General features: G+C 37.8%; 2 protein-coding genes across 3 annotated transcripts; one reads left to right on the top strand and one right to left on the bottom strand.

The window, feature by feature from the left end:
* The first annotated feature begins 1,459 nt into the window (after positions 1-1,459).
* Positions 1,460-5,586, top strand: vamp1b (vesicle associated membrane protein 1b). 2 transcript variants are annotated; one of them, XM_089117530.1, is made up of 5 exons: positions 1,460-1,549; positions 1,641-1,887; positions 2,827-2,959; positions 3,123-3,281; positions 5,463-5,586. In XM_089117530.1, coding segments are annotated over exons 2-5 (366 nt in total). In that variant the 5' UTR covers positions 1,460-1,549; positions 1,641-1,885; the 3' UTR covers positions 5,535-5,586. The 2 variants fall into 2 exon arrangements, with proteins under 2 accessions (XP_088973656.1, XP_088973655.1); XM_089117529.1 differs by having other exon boundaries at positions 1,496-1,887.
* Positions 5,587-6,285: 699 nt separating this feature from the next.
* Positions 6,286-16,408, bottom strand: tapbpl (TAP binding protein like). Its single transcript, XM_039685284.2, has 9 exons — positions 16,195-16,408; positions 14,813-15,025; positions 14,444-14,722; positions 13,130-13,327; positions 12,188-12,355; positions 11,166-11,269; positions 10,868-11,096; positions 10,083-10,157; positions 6,286-9,616 (listed from the first exon to the last, which is right to left on the bottom strand). Exons 1-9 carry the CDS (start codon positions 16,229-16,231, stop codon positions 9,609-9,611), a joined length of 1,311 nt encoding a protein of 436 aa, XP_039541218.2. The 5' UTR covers positions 16,232-16,408; the 3' UTR covers positions 6,286-9,608.
* Between the last annotated feature and the right edge of the window lie 802 nt (positions 16,409-17,210).

The raw sequence follows: 17,210 nt of genomic DNA, 5'->3' as shown, positions 1-17,210 counted from the left end.
TCTCCAATCTTCCCAAAACTCTGGATTCTTATAGAGGGCCATGAGACTTAGACCTGAGTGCAAAAATGGAGGCTCTAGCCCCTTCCAGAGCTGAGATATCGAAACTCAAAAATTCGGTCCGAAAAAAAAAACGACAGTGGTACCCCTTACGTTTTTTTTTTTTCGGGCGACAAATTAAGTTTCTCCAATCTTCCCAAAACTCTGGATTCTGATAGAGGGCCATGAGACTTAGACCTGAGTGCAAAAATTGAGGCTCTAGCCCCTTCCAGAGCTGAGATATCGAAACTCAAAAATTCGGCCCGAAAAAAAAAACGACAGTGGTATGGACATCCCATGTAGCATTTATGCCATTATAAAAATAGTGGGTTTGTGGACGGTGGAATTATGGGATGGCGCTTGGTACCACAGACTCAGGGGGCCTCTCTGAGTGCAGTAAAATAGTTTTTATCATGACAGGAACTTTAATTAAAATGTCTATCAAAAACACTACCGAATCCCCATTCAATAGATTGCCGATGGGACCGCGTCCAATTGCAGCATATTGAATGAACTGCGGAAAAACTTTAAAAAATATAGTGGGTTATTGGACAAATAGTGGGTTCGTGGGACGGGATTATATATATATTTTTTCATTTGTTTTAATTTATAGAAACCTCATCAGCTGGTAAAATTTACTTTTCTATTTTTCAGAAACTTGAAGCATAATTCAGGTCTGAGGGGGTTAAACTGAAACTTGGTAAGTGGTCTAAAGTGGTCTAAACAATATTTCTTCAACCCGGTATGGTGACAAGACGTGAAATAATCACGTTGGTTCACTTTTGAAAACGTCACGGTTTAAACCCCCTCAAACGTAAAACTTACACTTAAAACTTACCATCACGACCTATTGGTTTTCATTAAACCGAGAAAAATTGAATTTTCTTTTATTGACAATCACTGAGAAATGGTCTATTATTTAAAAAGCAAAAAAAAAAATTTTTTGACATTTTTTAATTTCAAGGTGAAAAGGATTCATTTGCCTGGATCCACGCCGAAGAAAACGTCTAAATGTCACATTTTTAATGAAGCAGCCTAAATAGTCCTCTTTGGAAAATGTGTAGATGTCAGGTTTTCATTAAACCGAGAAAAATGGAATTTTGTTTTATACGATCACTGAGAAATGTTCTATTATTTAAAATGCAATATATATATATATATATATATATATATATATATATATATATATCTGTGAAACCAGGCCTATGCGACCCACACTCGCAGGACTTGAGAAGTATAGTATGGGTATGTGGAGAAACCAGTTTTCAGAGAGAAGAAACGTCCCCTTACTTAGAAAGAAAAAGCCGACTCAGCACACTGAACTCACTGAAGTACCGCAGTACACAGAGAGAGAGAGAGAGAGGGAGAGGGAGAGGGAGAATGGGGGCAGTGAAAACACGCAGCGCATCATCATCATCATCCTCTTCATGAGTTCAGATTCAGTAGCGACGCAGTGCAGGAGCGCAGCGCGCGCACATTTACTGCACTAAACCAGCCTGAAGAACAGAATCCAGTGAGAGCACTCAAAATTAGCCTGAATTCTGTATGTTATAATTAACCATTGTGTTTTTCTAATTCACGTTGAAATTTGTAACTTTTTGTAGAGAAAACTGAAAAGGATTTATGTGCTCGTGCGTCCGAGCACGCGACCGCTTCTGTCCAGCGCGTGCCTCGATAATGCGCCAATCGCACTGATGAGTCGCGCGGGGATCCTGCATCAGCAGCAAGCCGCTTCAACCCTGCACATCAGCCTTCCTAATTTAAACATTTCAACCGCTTCCTCGCTGTTTTCATTTTAATTGTATCACCATTTGACTCTTTTCCTTTCGGTGAGGTACTCTGAAAGAGAATGTAAGTATTTTCGCAGAAATATTCTACCTTTTTTTTTTTTTTTTTTTTTTTTTTTTGCTAACGTTACGATATGTAACTTAACTTTATAGCTAAACAGTTTTCAATCTTAATTTCCCATGAGTGTGAGTGACTTTTTATCGATTTTTTTTGGAGATTCTGGAGTCATGGATGATCTCTCAGTTGCCTAACACTAAACTGTCACGATTAAATGTTTATATTTACCCCCTGTTTCACATAAACTCAAGCTTAATGCTAGTCCCAGGCTAAAATGCATGTTTAAACTGTATAATTGAACTCATCTTCCATTGATCTATCTTACAATATGTCAGTGCCATTGTTTTGTCACACCAGGTATGTTTTTTCTTCGGCATGTTTATAAAAGCTACTTAAATATCCTGAACTAAGACCTAATCCTGGCTTAATCTAAGCCCTGTCTGTGAAAACCAGGCCTTACATTTTCTGGTTGGCCAGTATAGCCTATAAACTAGACCTCCCTTGTTATAAAGACCAAATAACCAATGGATAATAAACATTGAACCTTTATCCTGATTAGCCTACATGGATACATAATCAGCCTGTGTAGACATCGAAAAACCCATATCGGTCGACCAGAAATTTAGACCTTAAAATAATAGAAGCAATGAATGTACAAATTTATGTAGTAAACTCTTTTAGGAAGCCCTACCTTGTGTTCGACATAACTGGAACATCAAATGAGAGATATTATGAAAATGAACCATGGTTTTACAACAAATAAAACCAAAAAAATTGGTTATTGTAGTTAAACCATGGTAACCATAAATTAACTATGGGTTTGCTTAACCAACCATAGTTTAACAATGGTATTTAAATTACAACTGGGGTTATACAAATGGTTAATTTTTGTAAGGGTTAAACAAATTCAGTCAACAGTTTTTATGTGTCATGATTGTCTTTCAGGTCTTCTGCAGATGATGCCAACCCTGCAGGTGCTCCTGGAGCCCCAGGTGGCCCCGGAGGAACCGCTCCTCCACCCCCTCCAAACACCACCAGCAACCGCAGACTACAGCAGACACAAGCACAAGTGGAGGAGGTGAGTGAGTGTTTATGGACGGATTAGCTATGGATGGACATAGACGTGCAGATTTGCAGACTTTCTGTATACTTCTTTCCTAAATGAATCAATGCTTTTGCAACACAAGTGTCCAGTGTCGATGTTTCCTGGCTCATGTCTTCTGTGTGTTTGTGGTCTGCAGGTGGTGGATATCATGCGTGTGAATGTGGATAAGGTTCTGGAGCGAGACCAGAAGCTGTCTGAGCTAGACGACAGGGCAGATGCTCTACAGGCCGGGGCTTCACAGTTCGAAAGCTGTGCTGCCAAACTCAAGAACAAATACTGGTGGAAGAACTGCAAGGTGGGACATTCTGAAAATATAATAATAAAGCTGAAGTAAAATATAAATAAGATGAAAAACGTATACTTGTAGAAACGATTTCAAAATATTAATAATAGTAGCCTATATAGATAATTCTACTGTATCAGAGCTCTATATAGTGTGAATGAAATAACGCGCAGAAGTAAATAGGTCAGTGCTTATTGCTCATGCTGTGCTCAGCGATTTTCCTCAGAACAGCTGCTAGTGTTAATTAGTTTAATATGTGTGGAAACTGGAGCTTCTGGGTTTTGCTAATTACCGATTGATGCAGAGAAACTTTGGACATCATTCATCTCTTTGTGTACTGTCTTTATGAGTAGGATTTTTGTTACTAGTGATCCGAATCTAGACTAATATTAAAGTAAACTGCCTTGTAGAGGATGTTTTTAAATTTCTGTTTAGGGATTTATTAAGAATGTATTTTTACATGTAAAAATACATACAGTGTATACATGCAGGGCCGTCGCTAACGGGGCAAATGCTGGTGATGATTCTGGGGGCCCCGCAATTTCAGCCGAGAGGGAACCACGGTGACATTAATCTCAGGCCCCAGTTTTCGTTTAAAAACAGAGAATTAAAACGAATACGATCTCCGTCCACACCAGCGTTTTATCTGCTTATTAGAAATGATCTCCGTCCACATTAAAACGACTGAAAACGCGGATCATGTGACCATTCACCAACACTGGGCATGCGCATGCTGGTGTAAACAGGAAACGGGTCATGTGATGGGTGGCTGACGAATCAGGGAAAGACACGTCATGACTGATGACACCCAATCATAGAGCCGAGCGTGAGCCTCTGCGTTATCGTTTCTATCGTTTGTCCCGTCTTCACAAAGGCCCTGTTTACACGAGAATGCTCGCTGGTGAAAAAACGTAAAAATATTTTATCGGATGTGCCTTTCGTTTACATGGCGTTTTGGGGCTTAACAACGCAAAAAAGTGAAACCACCCTCCAGAGTGGAAATCTTAAAAATGCTCCACTGCCGCGTTCTGTGTAAACGGTAAAAACGCAGAAGTCTGCTTGACAGTGAAGGTTGTACGCAGGCGCGTGGACTTGGTGTTGTTGTGTGGCAGTGCTCCAAGTTGCCACCTAGCCGCCTGGAGTCCATACTACATTGAATTTCACACTCTTTTGCGTCACCACATGCACACGGATTTGCCACCAAAAACGCTAGTCTAAATGCAGAATAAAAAGTGATAACGCAAAGCCACTTTTGCGTTTTCTCTTCAGAATCGTTTCCATGTAAACATAGCCTAAAACGCCCTCCGGAGATTTAAAATGCAAAACGGAGCTGCAGCGTTTCTAAACTTCTCCGTTTTAGGTCTTTGTTTTTTCCGTTTTAGTCTGGACGGGAGGTGCAAACATAGCAAAAGGTCTCCGTTTTTTAACGAAAGCGCTGTAGTGTGGACGGGGCCTCAGAGACGTCAATTAAATTGTCAACCATTTAATTATATAAAAAGTCACGTTTTAATTATTTCAACAACCAAGATCTTCAACATATTTTGCTGAGATTTGGCTGTTTCTCCGTCTCCTGAAATCCCTGTGATTTGAGTAATTTATTCGATAGCATTACACCTGCCAGAATACACAACTCAAAAAGAAAGGATTGCTTTGGTATGTGAAATTCTCATATACTCGTCTCTGGACATACTGGTCTCAGGCCTGGTTCTACGGAAAGCAAGAGTTGAAAAGTTGTTTAAGTTGAAACTGTAATAATATCATATTAGTACGCTGAAGACAATATGTTTGTAAAGCGTTGATCATTGTAGCCAATCACAGACATATATGTTGAGTGTGTGAATGCAATGGCCAACCAGAGTTTAGTCCTTTCAACAGCGCTCAAAATGCCAGAGGGAAATGCTGGTATCGTCACATTTTTACATTTCTTGGTACTGAAGTCGGTACTTTTGACAAACGCTAGGCAGATGATAAAATTAACCAATCCCACAGTCCCTGAGTTGCTCGAGCAGGCACCTAAAATATATTTTACATACACTTAAACTTAAGGATTTGTAATCGTTTGCTGTCAGATTCTTGATCTGATGGTTCTTGATAACCAGGATGTTTGTGATTGTGTTTGTGTTGCTGTCCTCCTTCTTGTAATGTAGAGTCATGGATGAATTGTGTAATTTTTTTTGTTTTTTTCTCCCTCAGATGATGATTATTATGGGTGTCATTGGAGTCCTCTTCGTTGGAATCATTTTCTGTGAGTTTCGAATCATTTAATGGGTTAATTGAAGCATGTGCTTTTACACATTATGATCAGACAACTTTGCCATTATATTCTATTATTTTATTACTCTAGAACGTCTGTTAGTTATAATTGTTTCAAAGGCAATTATTTATCATATTGCATTATAATAGCACAATTACCTGTTCTTACCATTTATTATTTAACTGGATTTCTGATTCTGTATTTATATGGACATTTTAAAGCTTTGATCTTTAAAGATTTATTGTTTTGACATTTTTATTTTATTATTTTTATCATATTCAAGAATTTATTTACTATAGCAAAGGAAGGTAGTTTTGAATGTCACCCCTGCCGTGGGCACGCAGAGCATTCTGGGATGCTCACGTTTCTTTAAGTGATGCTTAGCTTTATTAGAGGCATCAGTACTGGTTCTCAGACCGACCGCCTGCATGAGTTTAGAGCTCAGACTGGACCAACTCAGCATAAGCTCCATAATGCATCATTACGGTGAATTATTCATTGAGGGCAGTTATGCGTAATGGTACACTCTAAAAAATGTTTTAACCCAATTTTGGGTCAAATATGGACAAACCCAAACGTTGGGTTAAAAATTTCATTTAATAAATTTACCCAAAGGCTGGGTGTGTCCATATTTGACCCAACAACCCAGCCTTTTTATAGCATACCGTACGTATGGCTACTGAACCGACAACAGACACTTTTTGCAATGGAATATCGAGCACCTTTTGTTCACACTCTCCCTTTTTATCTTTCCTCATCTAGTGTATTTCTTCTCTTGAGCCGATCCACCTGCAACAAATAAGAAAATGAACGAAGAAAACACAATCATGAGCTCCGCCTATTTCCCAAATACTCCTTTCTTCAATCATTTAGACATTTTGCACCCTCGGGTGTGTTTGTGTGTATGTAGTATGTAGATGTCTGCTCTCCTTTCTCCTGTATCAGAATGAACACGTCACATGCTCTCCATATCTTTCAGTTTCTGTCTACCTCTCTCCTTTTCCCTCCCTCTTGGAATCTCCTGCATTATTCAAACCTTCTGCAGACATTCATACATGAATGCACAGAAAGAGCAAAGAGAGAGAGAGCAGAAGCAAAAACAGATTAAGAATAAGTGGGAGAAGCCAAGAAGGAAAAAAATGTGGTGACACTTGTGAAGAAGACAAGGTAGGAGGATGAACCAGTGCACACTACCGTTCAAAAGTTTGGGGTCTGCAAGATTTTTTATTTTTTGAAAGAAATTAATACTTTTATTTAGCAAGGAAGCATAAAATTGATCAAAAGTGACAGCAAAGACAAATAAATGCTGTTATTTTGAACTTTTCTATTTCTCAAAAAATCGTGGAAAAATAAGAAATAAGAAATGTATCTTGAGCACCAAATCAACATCCGGATTTCTGAAGGATAGTGTGGTGAGACACTGTAGACTGCAGTAATGACGCTGAAAATTCAACTTTGCCACCACAGGAATAAATTACATTTAAGATATATTAGACCTTTGAACGGTAGTGCATGTGTGTGTGTGTGTGTGTGAGAGAGAGAGAGAGAGAGAGAGACAAGGAGACAAAGAGTCAGTATGCATGTGTGTGTGTGTGTGTGTTGGTGGGGGAATAGATGATAGTAAAGTCAGGTAAACATTCTTTCTGTCCCTGTAATGCCAAAGCTTTCTCATCTGACCTTTCAGAGAAATTTTATAAATTGATACTGACATAATCTGTCCCTGCAGATACGCCCCCATCCTATTATCACTACTGCTGTTGCCATTCCCCTGTTACTTAGAGTCGATTCATGAGCTGTCGCCTTTGACTTTTATTCTTTATGTGTAATTAAAGGTGCAGTAAGTGATTCTGAGAAATACAATGTTGATATTTGAAATCAACCCAATTAAACACACCTTTCTTCATTGCTCCGCCCCCAAAATGCACAAACACCCAAAGCAAGAGTGGATGTCTCAATATCATAGCTAAAGCGAAGCAAAATCAAGTGAAAATGATTAAGGAACGACGAGGTAGAACAAAAAACAGACAGTACACAAGAGTATATACAAGCAAGAGTTTGTCGTTAGCTAACATTACAACAACGGCATATCTTGGTTCTATGAAACATAGCAAAACCAATGTTACTCACGTATGGAGCAGAAACAACTCAACCTCTGCGTCTGTTTCAGATCTTCCCACTTCAGTCTTGGCTCTCGAAAGCTTTTCTAATATTAACCCGGGTCCTAAAACTCCTCCCTGATCATAACCCTTTTTTCTCCAGTGATAATCATCTAAACTTTTCTCTTTTGTAATGTCTCTCAGCTATCTCTTTTTCTACAGTCTTTCTTCAAATCTCCCTCTCACTCACTTTCGCTCTCTCCTCCCCCATGATGAGTGGACACGCCTCCTAATGCTGACTGGCTAAGTGTGTTGTGGCTCTCGGTCCGATCCACTTTCAACAGTGTTTCTTAGAAATTGCTTACTGCACCTTTAAGATACAGATTTAAAATAAAAATAAAAAAAAAACACACAACTAGACAGATCATTTATGAGAATGCAATGAGATTACACACAAAAAAAGCTACAAAAGTGGTCACTCTGGCGGTAAAATAGTACATAAAAGTATTGATGTTACATATGACACTGATTTTTTTTTTCTTTTTTATGAAACTGAATCTTTGAGGAACATATCACACAGCACAATTTCCTGAGCACAATCTTCAGTGAAGCCCCGTATCGGGGCGTGACTTGGCAACAACTTTATCTACTTAGCTAATTGTTTCACTGAGTCAGATAAACGACGACATTACCTAGCTACTTCCTATGAAGACCCCTGTTCCAAGATGGCGGCGGTTTTAACGCATGCTTAGAACCTGAAGGCGACATCTAGTGTATATGCCTATGATGATTTATGGGGATTAAAAGAGAGGAGTCGTGGATTTTTACCATTATAGGCACACTGCCGACACACATTTATGTTCAAACACCAGGTAAACGTGAATTTTGCTTAATAGATCTCATTTAAAACTACCGAGTGTGTGTGGTGGCTGCTTTATCTGATGAAGCTTTTTTTTCACAGGTTTTTGACTGCTTTCATTTGTAACTAACCACCAGATGGTGCCGTTTTTGACACTCTTGTAGCTTTGAATCTTTTTCCGGGCAGCAATCAGGGGAAAGCCTCAGTGCTTTATGTTGCGTTATTACCCCATACTTACATATGAAAGAGAACCGCCCCAGTGACAGCTTTTGTACTTTTTTCTGTGTTTTTACCTGGAGGTGCACAAGTAAATGAAAACAATCAGTGAAAAAATTCTATAACTGTGTTAACTGGGAAAAATGAGAACACAGAAAACTTAAGGTGTTCATTTATTGTCTTTTGACTTGCATGGCAGAATAACCCCACTGTTAGACTCCTTTAATATGTTTATTATTATTAACTGCCTGTACAAAATAAGCCTCATTTTCCTGTACTGTGGAAAAGCCTCACCGGGGAACAAGTTGTGAATGCTACAACCCTGCCAAAATGTACTGAAATGTACAGAAAATAACAGATAATCAATGCAAAAAAAGAGCATAAATTATAATCTATACTGCCATGCAAAATACAGCTCTTGGTTCACATTCCTTCGTCAGCACAGACTTTTATATTTTGTTCTGTTGGAGACTATAGACATGTCTTCTATTTCTCTTATAAGATCAATTGGTTATATGTATAAATATGAATGAATGAAAGCATATACCATATCACAGGGGTAATGCCATCAGCCCTGATGCCAGGATTAGACTGTGATGGCATAAACAGCATGCTTGTATGTCCCTGATACTGTAGATGATGCCAGTAAAACCATCAACAAAACCTGATCTGTTTCTTGTTTTTATTTATAAAACACAAGGAACATGTACAACAAATATACAACATCCAGTAGATCAGAAGATGAACAATGCTTACAGAATAAGTTACGCAGGAAACCTTTCTTGACATTTAACTTCTATTAAACAAACGTACCACGGTTGAATGAAAATAAATCCACTGGAAGACAGTTGCGGACTGATGGATCAAGTAAAAAAATAAAATGGCTCCTTCCAAGTTTGCATGAAGACGGGTCCTCAGTTCTCTTAAAAGACAATAATAATAATACAAATTATCATAATAAAAAATTTTAACATTTTGTGGTATACAGTACCTTTCAAAAGATTTGTTTCTGAAAGTTCCTGATCAGAAATATAGTAAATAATAATATTGTGAAATATTACAATTTAAAATAATTTTATTCTATTTTAAAATGTATTTTATTCCTCTGTGGCAAAAGCTGAATTGTCAGCATCACACTACAGTCTTTTATTATTGTCAATGTTGAAAATATTAAAAATTTCAGTGGAAACATTGTTTTTTTTTTCTTCTTTGATGAATAAAAAGTTAAAAATAACATTTATTTTAAAAAAAAAATTCTAACAATGATATAAAATAGTCTTTACTTTCACTATTTACAGTCACGGTTTATGCATCCTTGCTGAATTAATATTATATATACGTAGTTACATGTTGATGTGTTAAAAAAAAAAAAAAAAAACGAAACTCACCTGCACCTCTGAATGCTTGATACAAAAACCCCACTGAAATCACCAACATTAAGATAACAGTCCAGAGGGCTTTTCCTGTTAAATTCAAAAAGTTCCACAGCTTTTATATGCAACAGATTTCATGACTATTTATAAGATTTGCAATAATCACTAAAATGTTACATAATAAAGTCCCCCTATTATACTATTTTAAAGTTTCCTCATTTTATTTTGGACTCTCTCACAATAGGTTTACATGCATCCAAGTAAAAAAAAAAAAAAAAAAAAACAGTTTAATTTTCTCATAATATAAATTACACATCCCCTCATTTCTCAAAGAGTCTGAAAAAGGTTATTTCGAAGATTCAGTCTCTCTAAACCCCTCCTTTCTGCAAATCTACTCTGCTCTGATTGGTCAGATGGCCCTGTCTGTTGTGATTGGTCAACCCACTTAAAAAAAAATGTCTATCAACATATTTAAATTTCGGCTTCGGAGAGGCTTCCTCAGCACTTGATACACATAGATACGAACAGTAATGTTGGCATCGGTTTTATCATATCAATTCCAGCCCAAATCCAAATTTGTTCAGCAGTTCAGAATCAATCCTTTCTTTCAGGAAACAATAACTTCATTAATGAGAAGTATACACTTTGCAACTTTGCAAACCTTGCAAACACACTACATGAAAGGAAATATTCAAAAAAGCATAATAGTGGCACTTTCTCCATGACTACTTTGCTAGGTGATAAACATTAAATTTATATTTAAAAAAATCATATTTGAAAAAAAAAAGAGGAAAACTTACTTGGCTCAGTTTTCTCAGCAGTCAGACTGACATCACTCGGTGTTTCTAGGGCGGAGTGTGAGACCCTACAGGTGACAACCGTCCCCGAATGGTGCTCGTCGGGCCGTAGGGTGAGGAAAGAGGAGAGGGAGTATGTCCCATCACTGTGCTGCCGATGGCTGGAGAGAGAGGACTCTTTTGTCAAAGAGACGGGCTCTTCTGCAGAGGGTGCTTGGGAAAACCACTCCACCTACAGGAGCACAGGGCCGTCAGGACACTAAAGTGCATTGTACTGTGGCTGTTCTGAAAGTGAGCTGACCTGCACATCCAGAGGGTAGTAACGCTGACAGTGACAGATCAGTTTCAGAGGCGTCGAATCCTGAAATATCAGTTTCTCCTCAGACAGTGAGACATGAGGAGGTTCTGGGTAAAGATGGAGTGTGATATGGCATGATACAGTATCTCTGATTACTTACATTCACATAAAATGTAGGATTTATGGATGTGATCAATTTTACGGGTTTCTTCAACCTTGAACACTTACTGTAAATCCAGTGTTTGGATTTTTATAAAAACAGATTTCAGTTTTTCTTTTTGTTATTGGAAGGCAGCTCACATTAAAAGTTTTATCATCATGCATTTTTTGATACTTTTCATATCCATTTCATCATGTATAGATTGCATTTTTTAAACTTTTTTTTACAGCTTTAGACTTGTAACAATGAAATTACATTATAAAAATAGGAAGTATTATGCTTAAAGAATATGATAATATAAACAAAGAATAAAAAAAAAATTAAATATGAATTGTGTATTTAGGATGTTAATAATTTTCCTTTATGGGTGAACTATCCCTTTAAGAGCTTATTTCCATGTTCACAGCTATGGAAGCTTGTTTCCACCATGGAATAAACAATATAAAATAAACAATTTTATCTTATAATTCAGATGTATTTTCTCACAATTCTGTGTTTATCTTCCATAATTCTGACATTATAACTCGGAATTGTGACTTTATAAATGCGAGTTACAGTATAAAGTCTGAACTGATATAGGCCTAGACACAATTCTGGGAAATAAAGTCAGATCTCTGAGATATAAATGTGCAATTCTGACTGTGAGATATGAAATCACAATGGTGAGATGACTTTTTTCTAAGAATTGTGATAATAAATAAACTCACAATTATGACTTTACAACTCACAGTTGCAAGTTTTTTTCTGAGATTTCTTCAATTATTTTTTAATTGCGTGGCAGAAACAAGCTTCTATGCACAGCAGAAGAAACAGCTTTATAGGATGTCAGAAAACATCTGGGAAATTTTGACCATTCAAGACTCACGTGTAATGTGCAGCTGCACGATCTGTTGAGTCTGAAACTCCCCAGAGCCGACAGTGCAGATGTACGTGCCCTCATCTGTGACCTTTAACCTCTGCATAGTCAGAGATGCATTCCCATCCCTCACCAGAAGATCTGCTTCAGCGCTCGTGCCTTCCCGGTCCACAAATACTGTAGTGTACAATATTATGCTTACAAATATGTCATTTACTTTAATTATCTCTTAAAGGGATAGTTCACTTTGAAATCAATTTTTGATATGTTTTAGCTTACCTCAAGGGCATCCAAAATGTAGGTGTCTTTGTTTCCACAGTATTTTCAATTTTGATATTTTTAGGTCAAACCGATCTTGTCTGTCAGTCATATTATGGAGGTCTATGGGGTCCACCTCAAAGAGCATGCACAGAGAAGTCCAAATTAAACATGATTTAATGACTCGTGAATGTAAGTACACATTGATGGCCTAAGACACGAAACGAGCGGTTTGTGTGAGAAAACGAACAATATTTATATCGTTTTTACCTCTTGTAACCACAGCCACGTCCAACTGATCTGAGGGCACTTTCCAGCGATTGCGCAGACCGATGCGCCCGCGGCCTCAGATCACTTGGACGTGGCTGTGGTTACAAGAGGTAAAAACGATATAAATACTGTTCGTTTTCTCACACAAACCGCTCCTTTCGTGTCTTAGACCATCAATGTGTACTTACATTTACGAGTCATTAAATCATGTTTAATTTAGACTTCTCTGTGCATGTTCTTTGAGGTGGACCCCATAGACCTCCATAATATGACTGACAGACAAGAACGGTTTGACCTAAAAATATCAAAATTGAAAATACCGTGGAAACAAAGACACCTACATCTTGGAGGCCCTTGAGGTAAGCTAAAACATACCAAAAATTAATTTCAAAGTGAACCATCCCTTTAATACTTCTCACTTACGTTCTGGTGCCATGTCCGTCTCCTCCCTCGCTTTCATATCAAGAATTTTACGCCCATTTCCTCTATGTTGTAAGCGCCACTCAAGTGCCACTTCCTGCCCTGGGACGGAGTTCTTCTGCCTAAAGCCACAGTCTAAAAGCACATCAGCCCCTATTGGAGCCACTATAGATGGGACTCGCGAGAACACCACAAACACAACTGGGTGGAGAGATATTAAGAAGAGAGAGAGAGAGAGGTGGAGAAATGTTAAAAATGTCATTACAATCCATGCAAAAAGTAAGATTAGTTAGAGCAAATCATAACAAGAATCTGGCAACGATTTTTTCGAAGTGCTCAAAACACCACACACTACCAACATGCTGTAAATGCAATGAGAACAAAGCTGAATGTGCAATGACACCTTTCACAAACCTCTTGCAAATGTTTTCATGAAAGTTTTATCTGTTCAAAAAGAAATAAATCATTGAATATAAAGTTTATTTTCAATTTGTGATCTTTTATTATGTGTAGTGTTTGTTTTGTGTGTTAAGAGGCCAATTAGAAACAACTATCATTCTCATTTGTATTACACATGCATAAGTATTAAAATTCATTCATTAAAACTAAATGTACATTATAAAAAATCAGAAAACTTGTATGTTCCCCCAAGAAAATGTGTGTTCACCCATAAAACTTAAAAAAAAAGAAAAAGAGTTTGGATGGGAAACTATGTTTGCGTCAACTAAGTTTCTCCTGGAAGTTTCTCAGGGCAACACAACATTTTGTGAGAGAACTCAAAGTTTTGTGAGCTTTGAATATAATTTTTCCTCCCATCTCATATTGTTTTTCCATCAACATGTTTAACTATATAGCATATAGCTATACTTGAGACTGTGGCTGCATCCAAAACCACATAAACTCTTGAACACTTAATTTGAATAAGTAATTACTAACGTACTTATGGCCGCTAAAAATGTATGTTCTATATATAGTTTGAGTGTGTGTAGTATGAATGTAATCCAGACGCACTACATTTGCCATGCTGTCATTATCATGTGACCAACCAGCGTCAGTTACATCGCTTCACTGCCATTCACAAATTCTCCCGTAGCCTCATGGGATAGTAAAGTTTCCTTTGTATACACACACTTCAGTATCTAACAGGAAGAAGTACTGTAGGTCAACTGCATACTTTTTGCCTATTCTTTTATGAGTACTGTGAATTCAGACACACTTCTTTTACCTACTATATAGCAGGGAAGTATGTGATTTCGGATGCAGCCTTTGTATTTATGCACATAGTCCAATAATAATAATAATATATTTCAACATTACCCTCTGTCAGCAACGTTCCTGCTTGGCTGAGAGTCAGGTTCAGTGTACTCTGCACAAGTGGTGGCGTTTGGGATTGTGTGGTCTCACTGTGAAGGGTCTGGAGGACCAGCGTGAGACTGATCCCGCCTCCGTCCAGCTGAACTGAGCCAATGAAATGAGCAGGGAGGGAATCCAAATCAGCATCACGAGGAACATAACGGCTGATCTCACAAACCACTTCCTGTTCATTACAATCAGCGTGGAGAAGCAAGTCTGCATTAGGAATCTGGATGGATGGTACTGTGGGGGTGAGAAGCAATACAGAAAGATATTCTATATGTTTTTGATTTAGACATATTCTCTTACTGACTTTAGGTTCACTGCACTTACACATCAACTCAAAGATCAGCTCGTCAGCATTAGGGGTCTCGGGGGGGTTAAATGGGGTCACAAGCTCTGGCGACAGGTCAGCATTCCCAACCAGATCCCTGAACACCAGCGTGGAGGGAGTGCGCTTGAACATCGCCCCACCCATCATGCCTCCCATCCCTCCCCCCTCTTCGATCAGCGAGCAGGACAGGACCACATCAGCTCCCTCCAGACCTGTGACCACAGAACAGTAGTTAGCACAGTAGCCGTATTAAAGGGATAGTTCATCCAAAAATTAAAATTAGTCATCACAGGTCTATATGACTTTCTGCTTTCAGACAAATACAATCAGAGTTATATTAAAAAATGTCCTGGCTCCTCCAAGCTTAATGGCAGCGAATGGTTATTTACGTTCTGACATCCCTAAAAGTGCATCGATCCATCATAAAAGTGCATCTCTCCATCATAAAAGTGCATCTACCCATCATAAAAGTGCATCTACCCAACATAAAAGTGCATCTATCCATCATAAAAGTGCATCTCTCCATCATAAAAGTGCATCTATCCATCATAAAAGTGCATCTACCCAACATAAAAGTGCATCTCTCCATCATAAAAGTGTATCTATCCATCATAAAAGTGCATCTACCATCATAAAAGTGCATCTACCCATCAAAAAAGTGCATCTACCCATCAAAAAAGTGCATCTACCCATCAAAAAAGTGCATCTGTCCATCATAAAAGTGCATCTACCATCATAAAAGTGCATCTACCATCATAAAAGTGCATCTGCCCATTATAAAAGTGCATCTACCATCATAAAGTAGACGGCGTATGGCCGTTTGGCAGGAGACTAGAATTTTACTTTGTAAACGTGTGAAATACGAACATTTTTCTCACACAAACTCATCGCTTTGCACCAGAAGGACTTTAAAGTAAAATAATTATTAACCCCCTGGAGCTGTGTGGAGCACTTTTATGATGGGTAGATGCACTTCAAAACAGAAACGCAGTTCACTGCTATTATAAAGCTTGGAAGACATTTTTTTTTAACATAACTCTGATTGTATTTGTCTGAAAAAAGAATTTCATATACACCTGCTGTGATGACTTGAGGGTGAGTAAATCATGGGCTACTTTTCATTTTGGGGTGAACTATCCCTTTAACATTAGTTAGGACAGTACATTCACTTCACGCAGCAGGGGGAGCCAAATCTGACAAAAATCAGACTATTGAAAATAAAACCGAAAGCGAAATCCATTAATAGATTATTTAACGTCGTAAAACATTACGTTTATATTTCATTAATCAATATACAATCTATAGCCTAGATGCACATGATCTATAAAAGCAGCTCGGCTGAATATAGGAATAGGCCAACGAATAAATGTCGAAAACTCACCAGAAACCAACGAAAGGACGACGAAGAGTGTTAACATCACCGAGCAGCTCCTGACAATATAACTAATAATTTGGCTAGATGTCGCTTATATGCATATATTTATATGTGAGCTAAAACGCATTTTATTCAAAAACATTAACTCTACCTGGCTAACCTCGAAACCCGTTGCATTCGGTGATATTCTACTTTCACTTTTGATCTGAGCTCTTCCTCATGGGCAGGTTCAAAATAAGAGTGAATTTTTCTGTTTAGTTTAGTCACAATGTGAATTATAATATATTACAGATAGGCCCATAGCCTATAATATGGCATAGACTTGCACAAATGCAAGATACAAGTAAGTACAAGCTACAAAGGTGGTGATAGCAAGATAATGTACAAAATATCAACATATTGGCTAAAACAAATGCTAAATTAATACATACAATTTAAAAGCAAATAAATAGTCTAGGTTGTTTTTGCAACTCAACATAGTACTTCTCAAGCTCTGGGTTAGGCCTATTTATGCATCATGGTTCTCAGAAAACACCAGAAACCAGTTTGGGAACTTGTCAGATGCTTAAGGTTTTAATATTCATATTGTTTGCGATTGGAAAACACTGCAACAGGAATCAGCAGTTATCAGACTCAAAGCAAGCAAATCCCCCTAGGGTTAAAGACCGAACCTCCTTATACATAGACCAGGATGGAGACACCTGTTCCTGCATAATTACACACCTAAAGCCTGCGAAGCAAATAACAGACAAAGAGTGTGTGTGATATGATAAGTGGTTTTAAATTCAGCTCTCTTCTTTTTCCTGAACAAGCACAGACTATACCAAAACAAACAATTAGGCCTAACTAATAGTAAAAGCAAGGACACGTAGCCTACATATTTCATGCAAATTTATAACAAAAACATGGTTGATATTTTTAATAATACTTTACATTTTAAAGGGTTAGTTAACCCCAAAAAAAGAAAATTCTGAAAAGTCATTAATCACCCTCAATCCAAAACCGTAAGACTTTCGTTCATC

Source organism: Pimephales promelas, chromosome 12 (genome assembly GCF_988280905.1).
Source record: "Pimephales promelas chromosome 12, fPimPro1.hap1.1, whole genome shotgun sequence".
Taxonomy (NCBI): Eukaryota; Metazoa; Chordata; class Actinopteri; order Cypriniformes; family Leuciscidae; genus Pimephales; species Pimephales promelas.
Note: the sequence above shows the minus strand (reverse complement) of the source record. Positions and strands in the feature narration are given on the sequence as shown.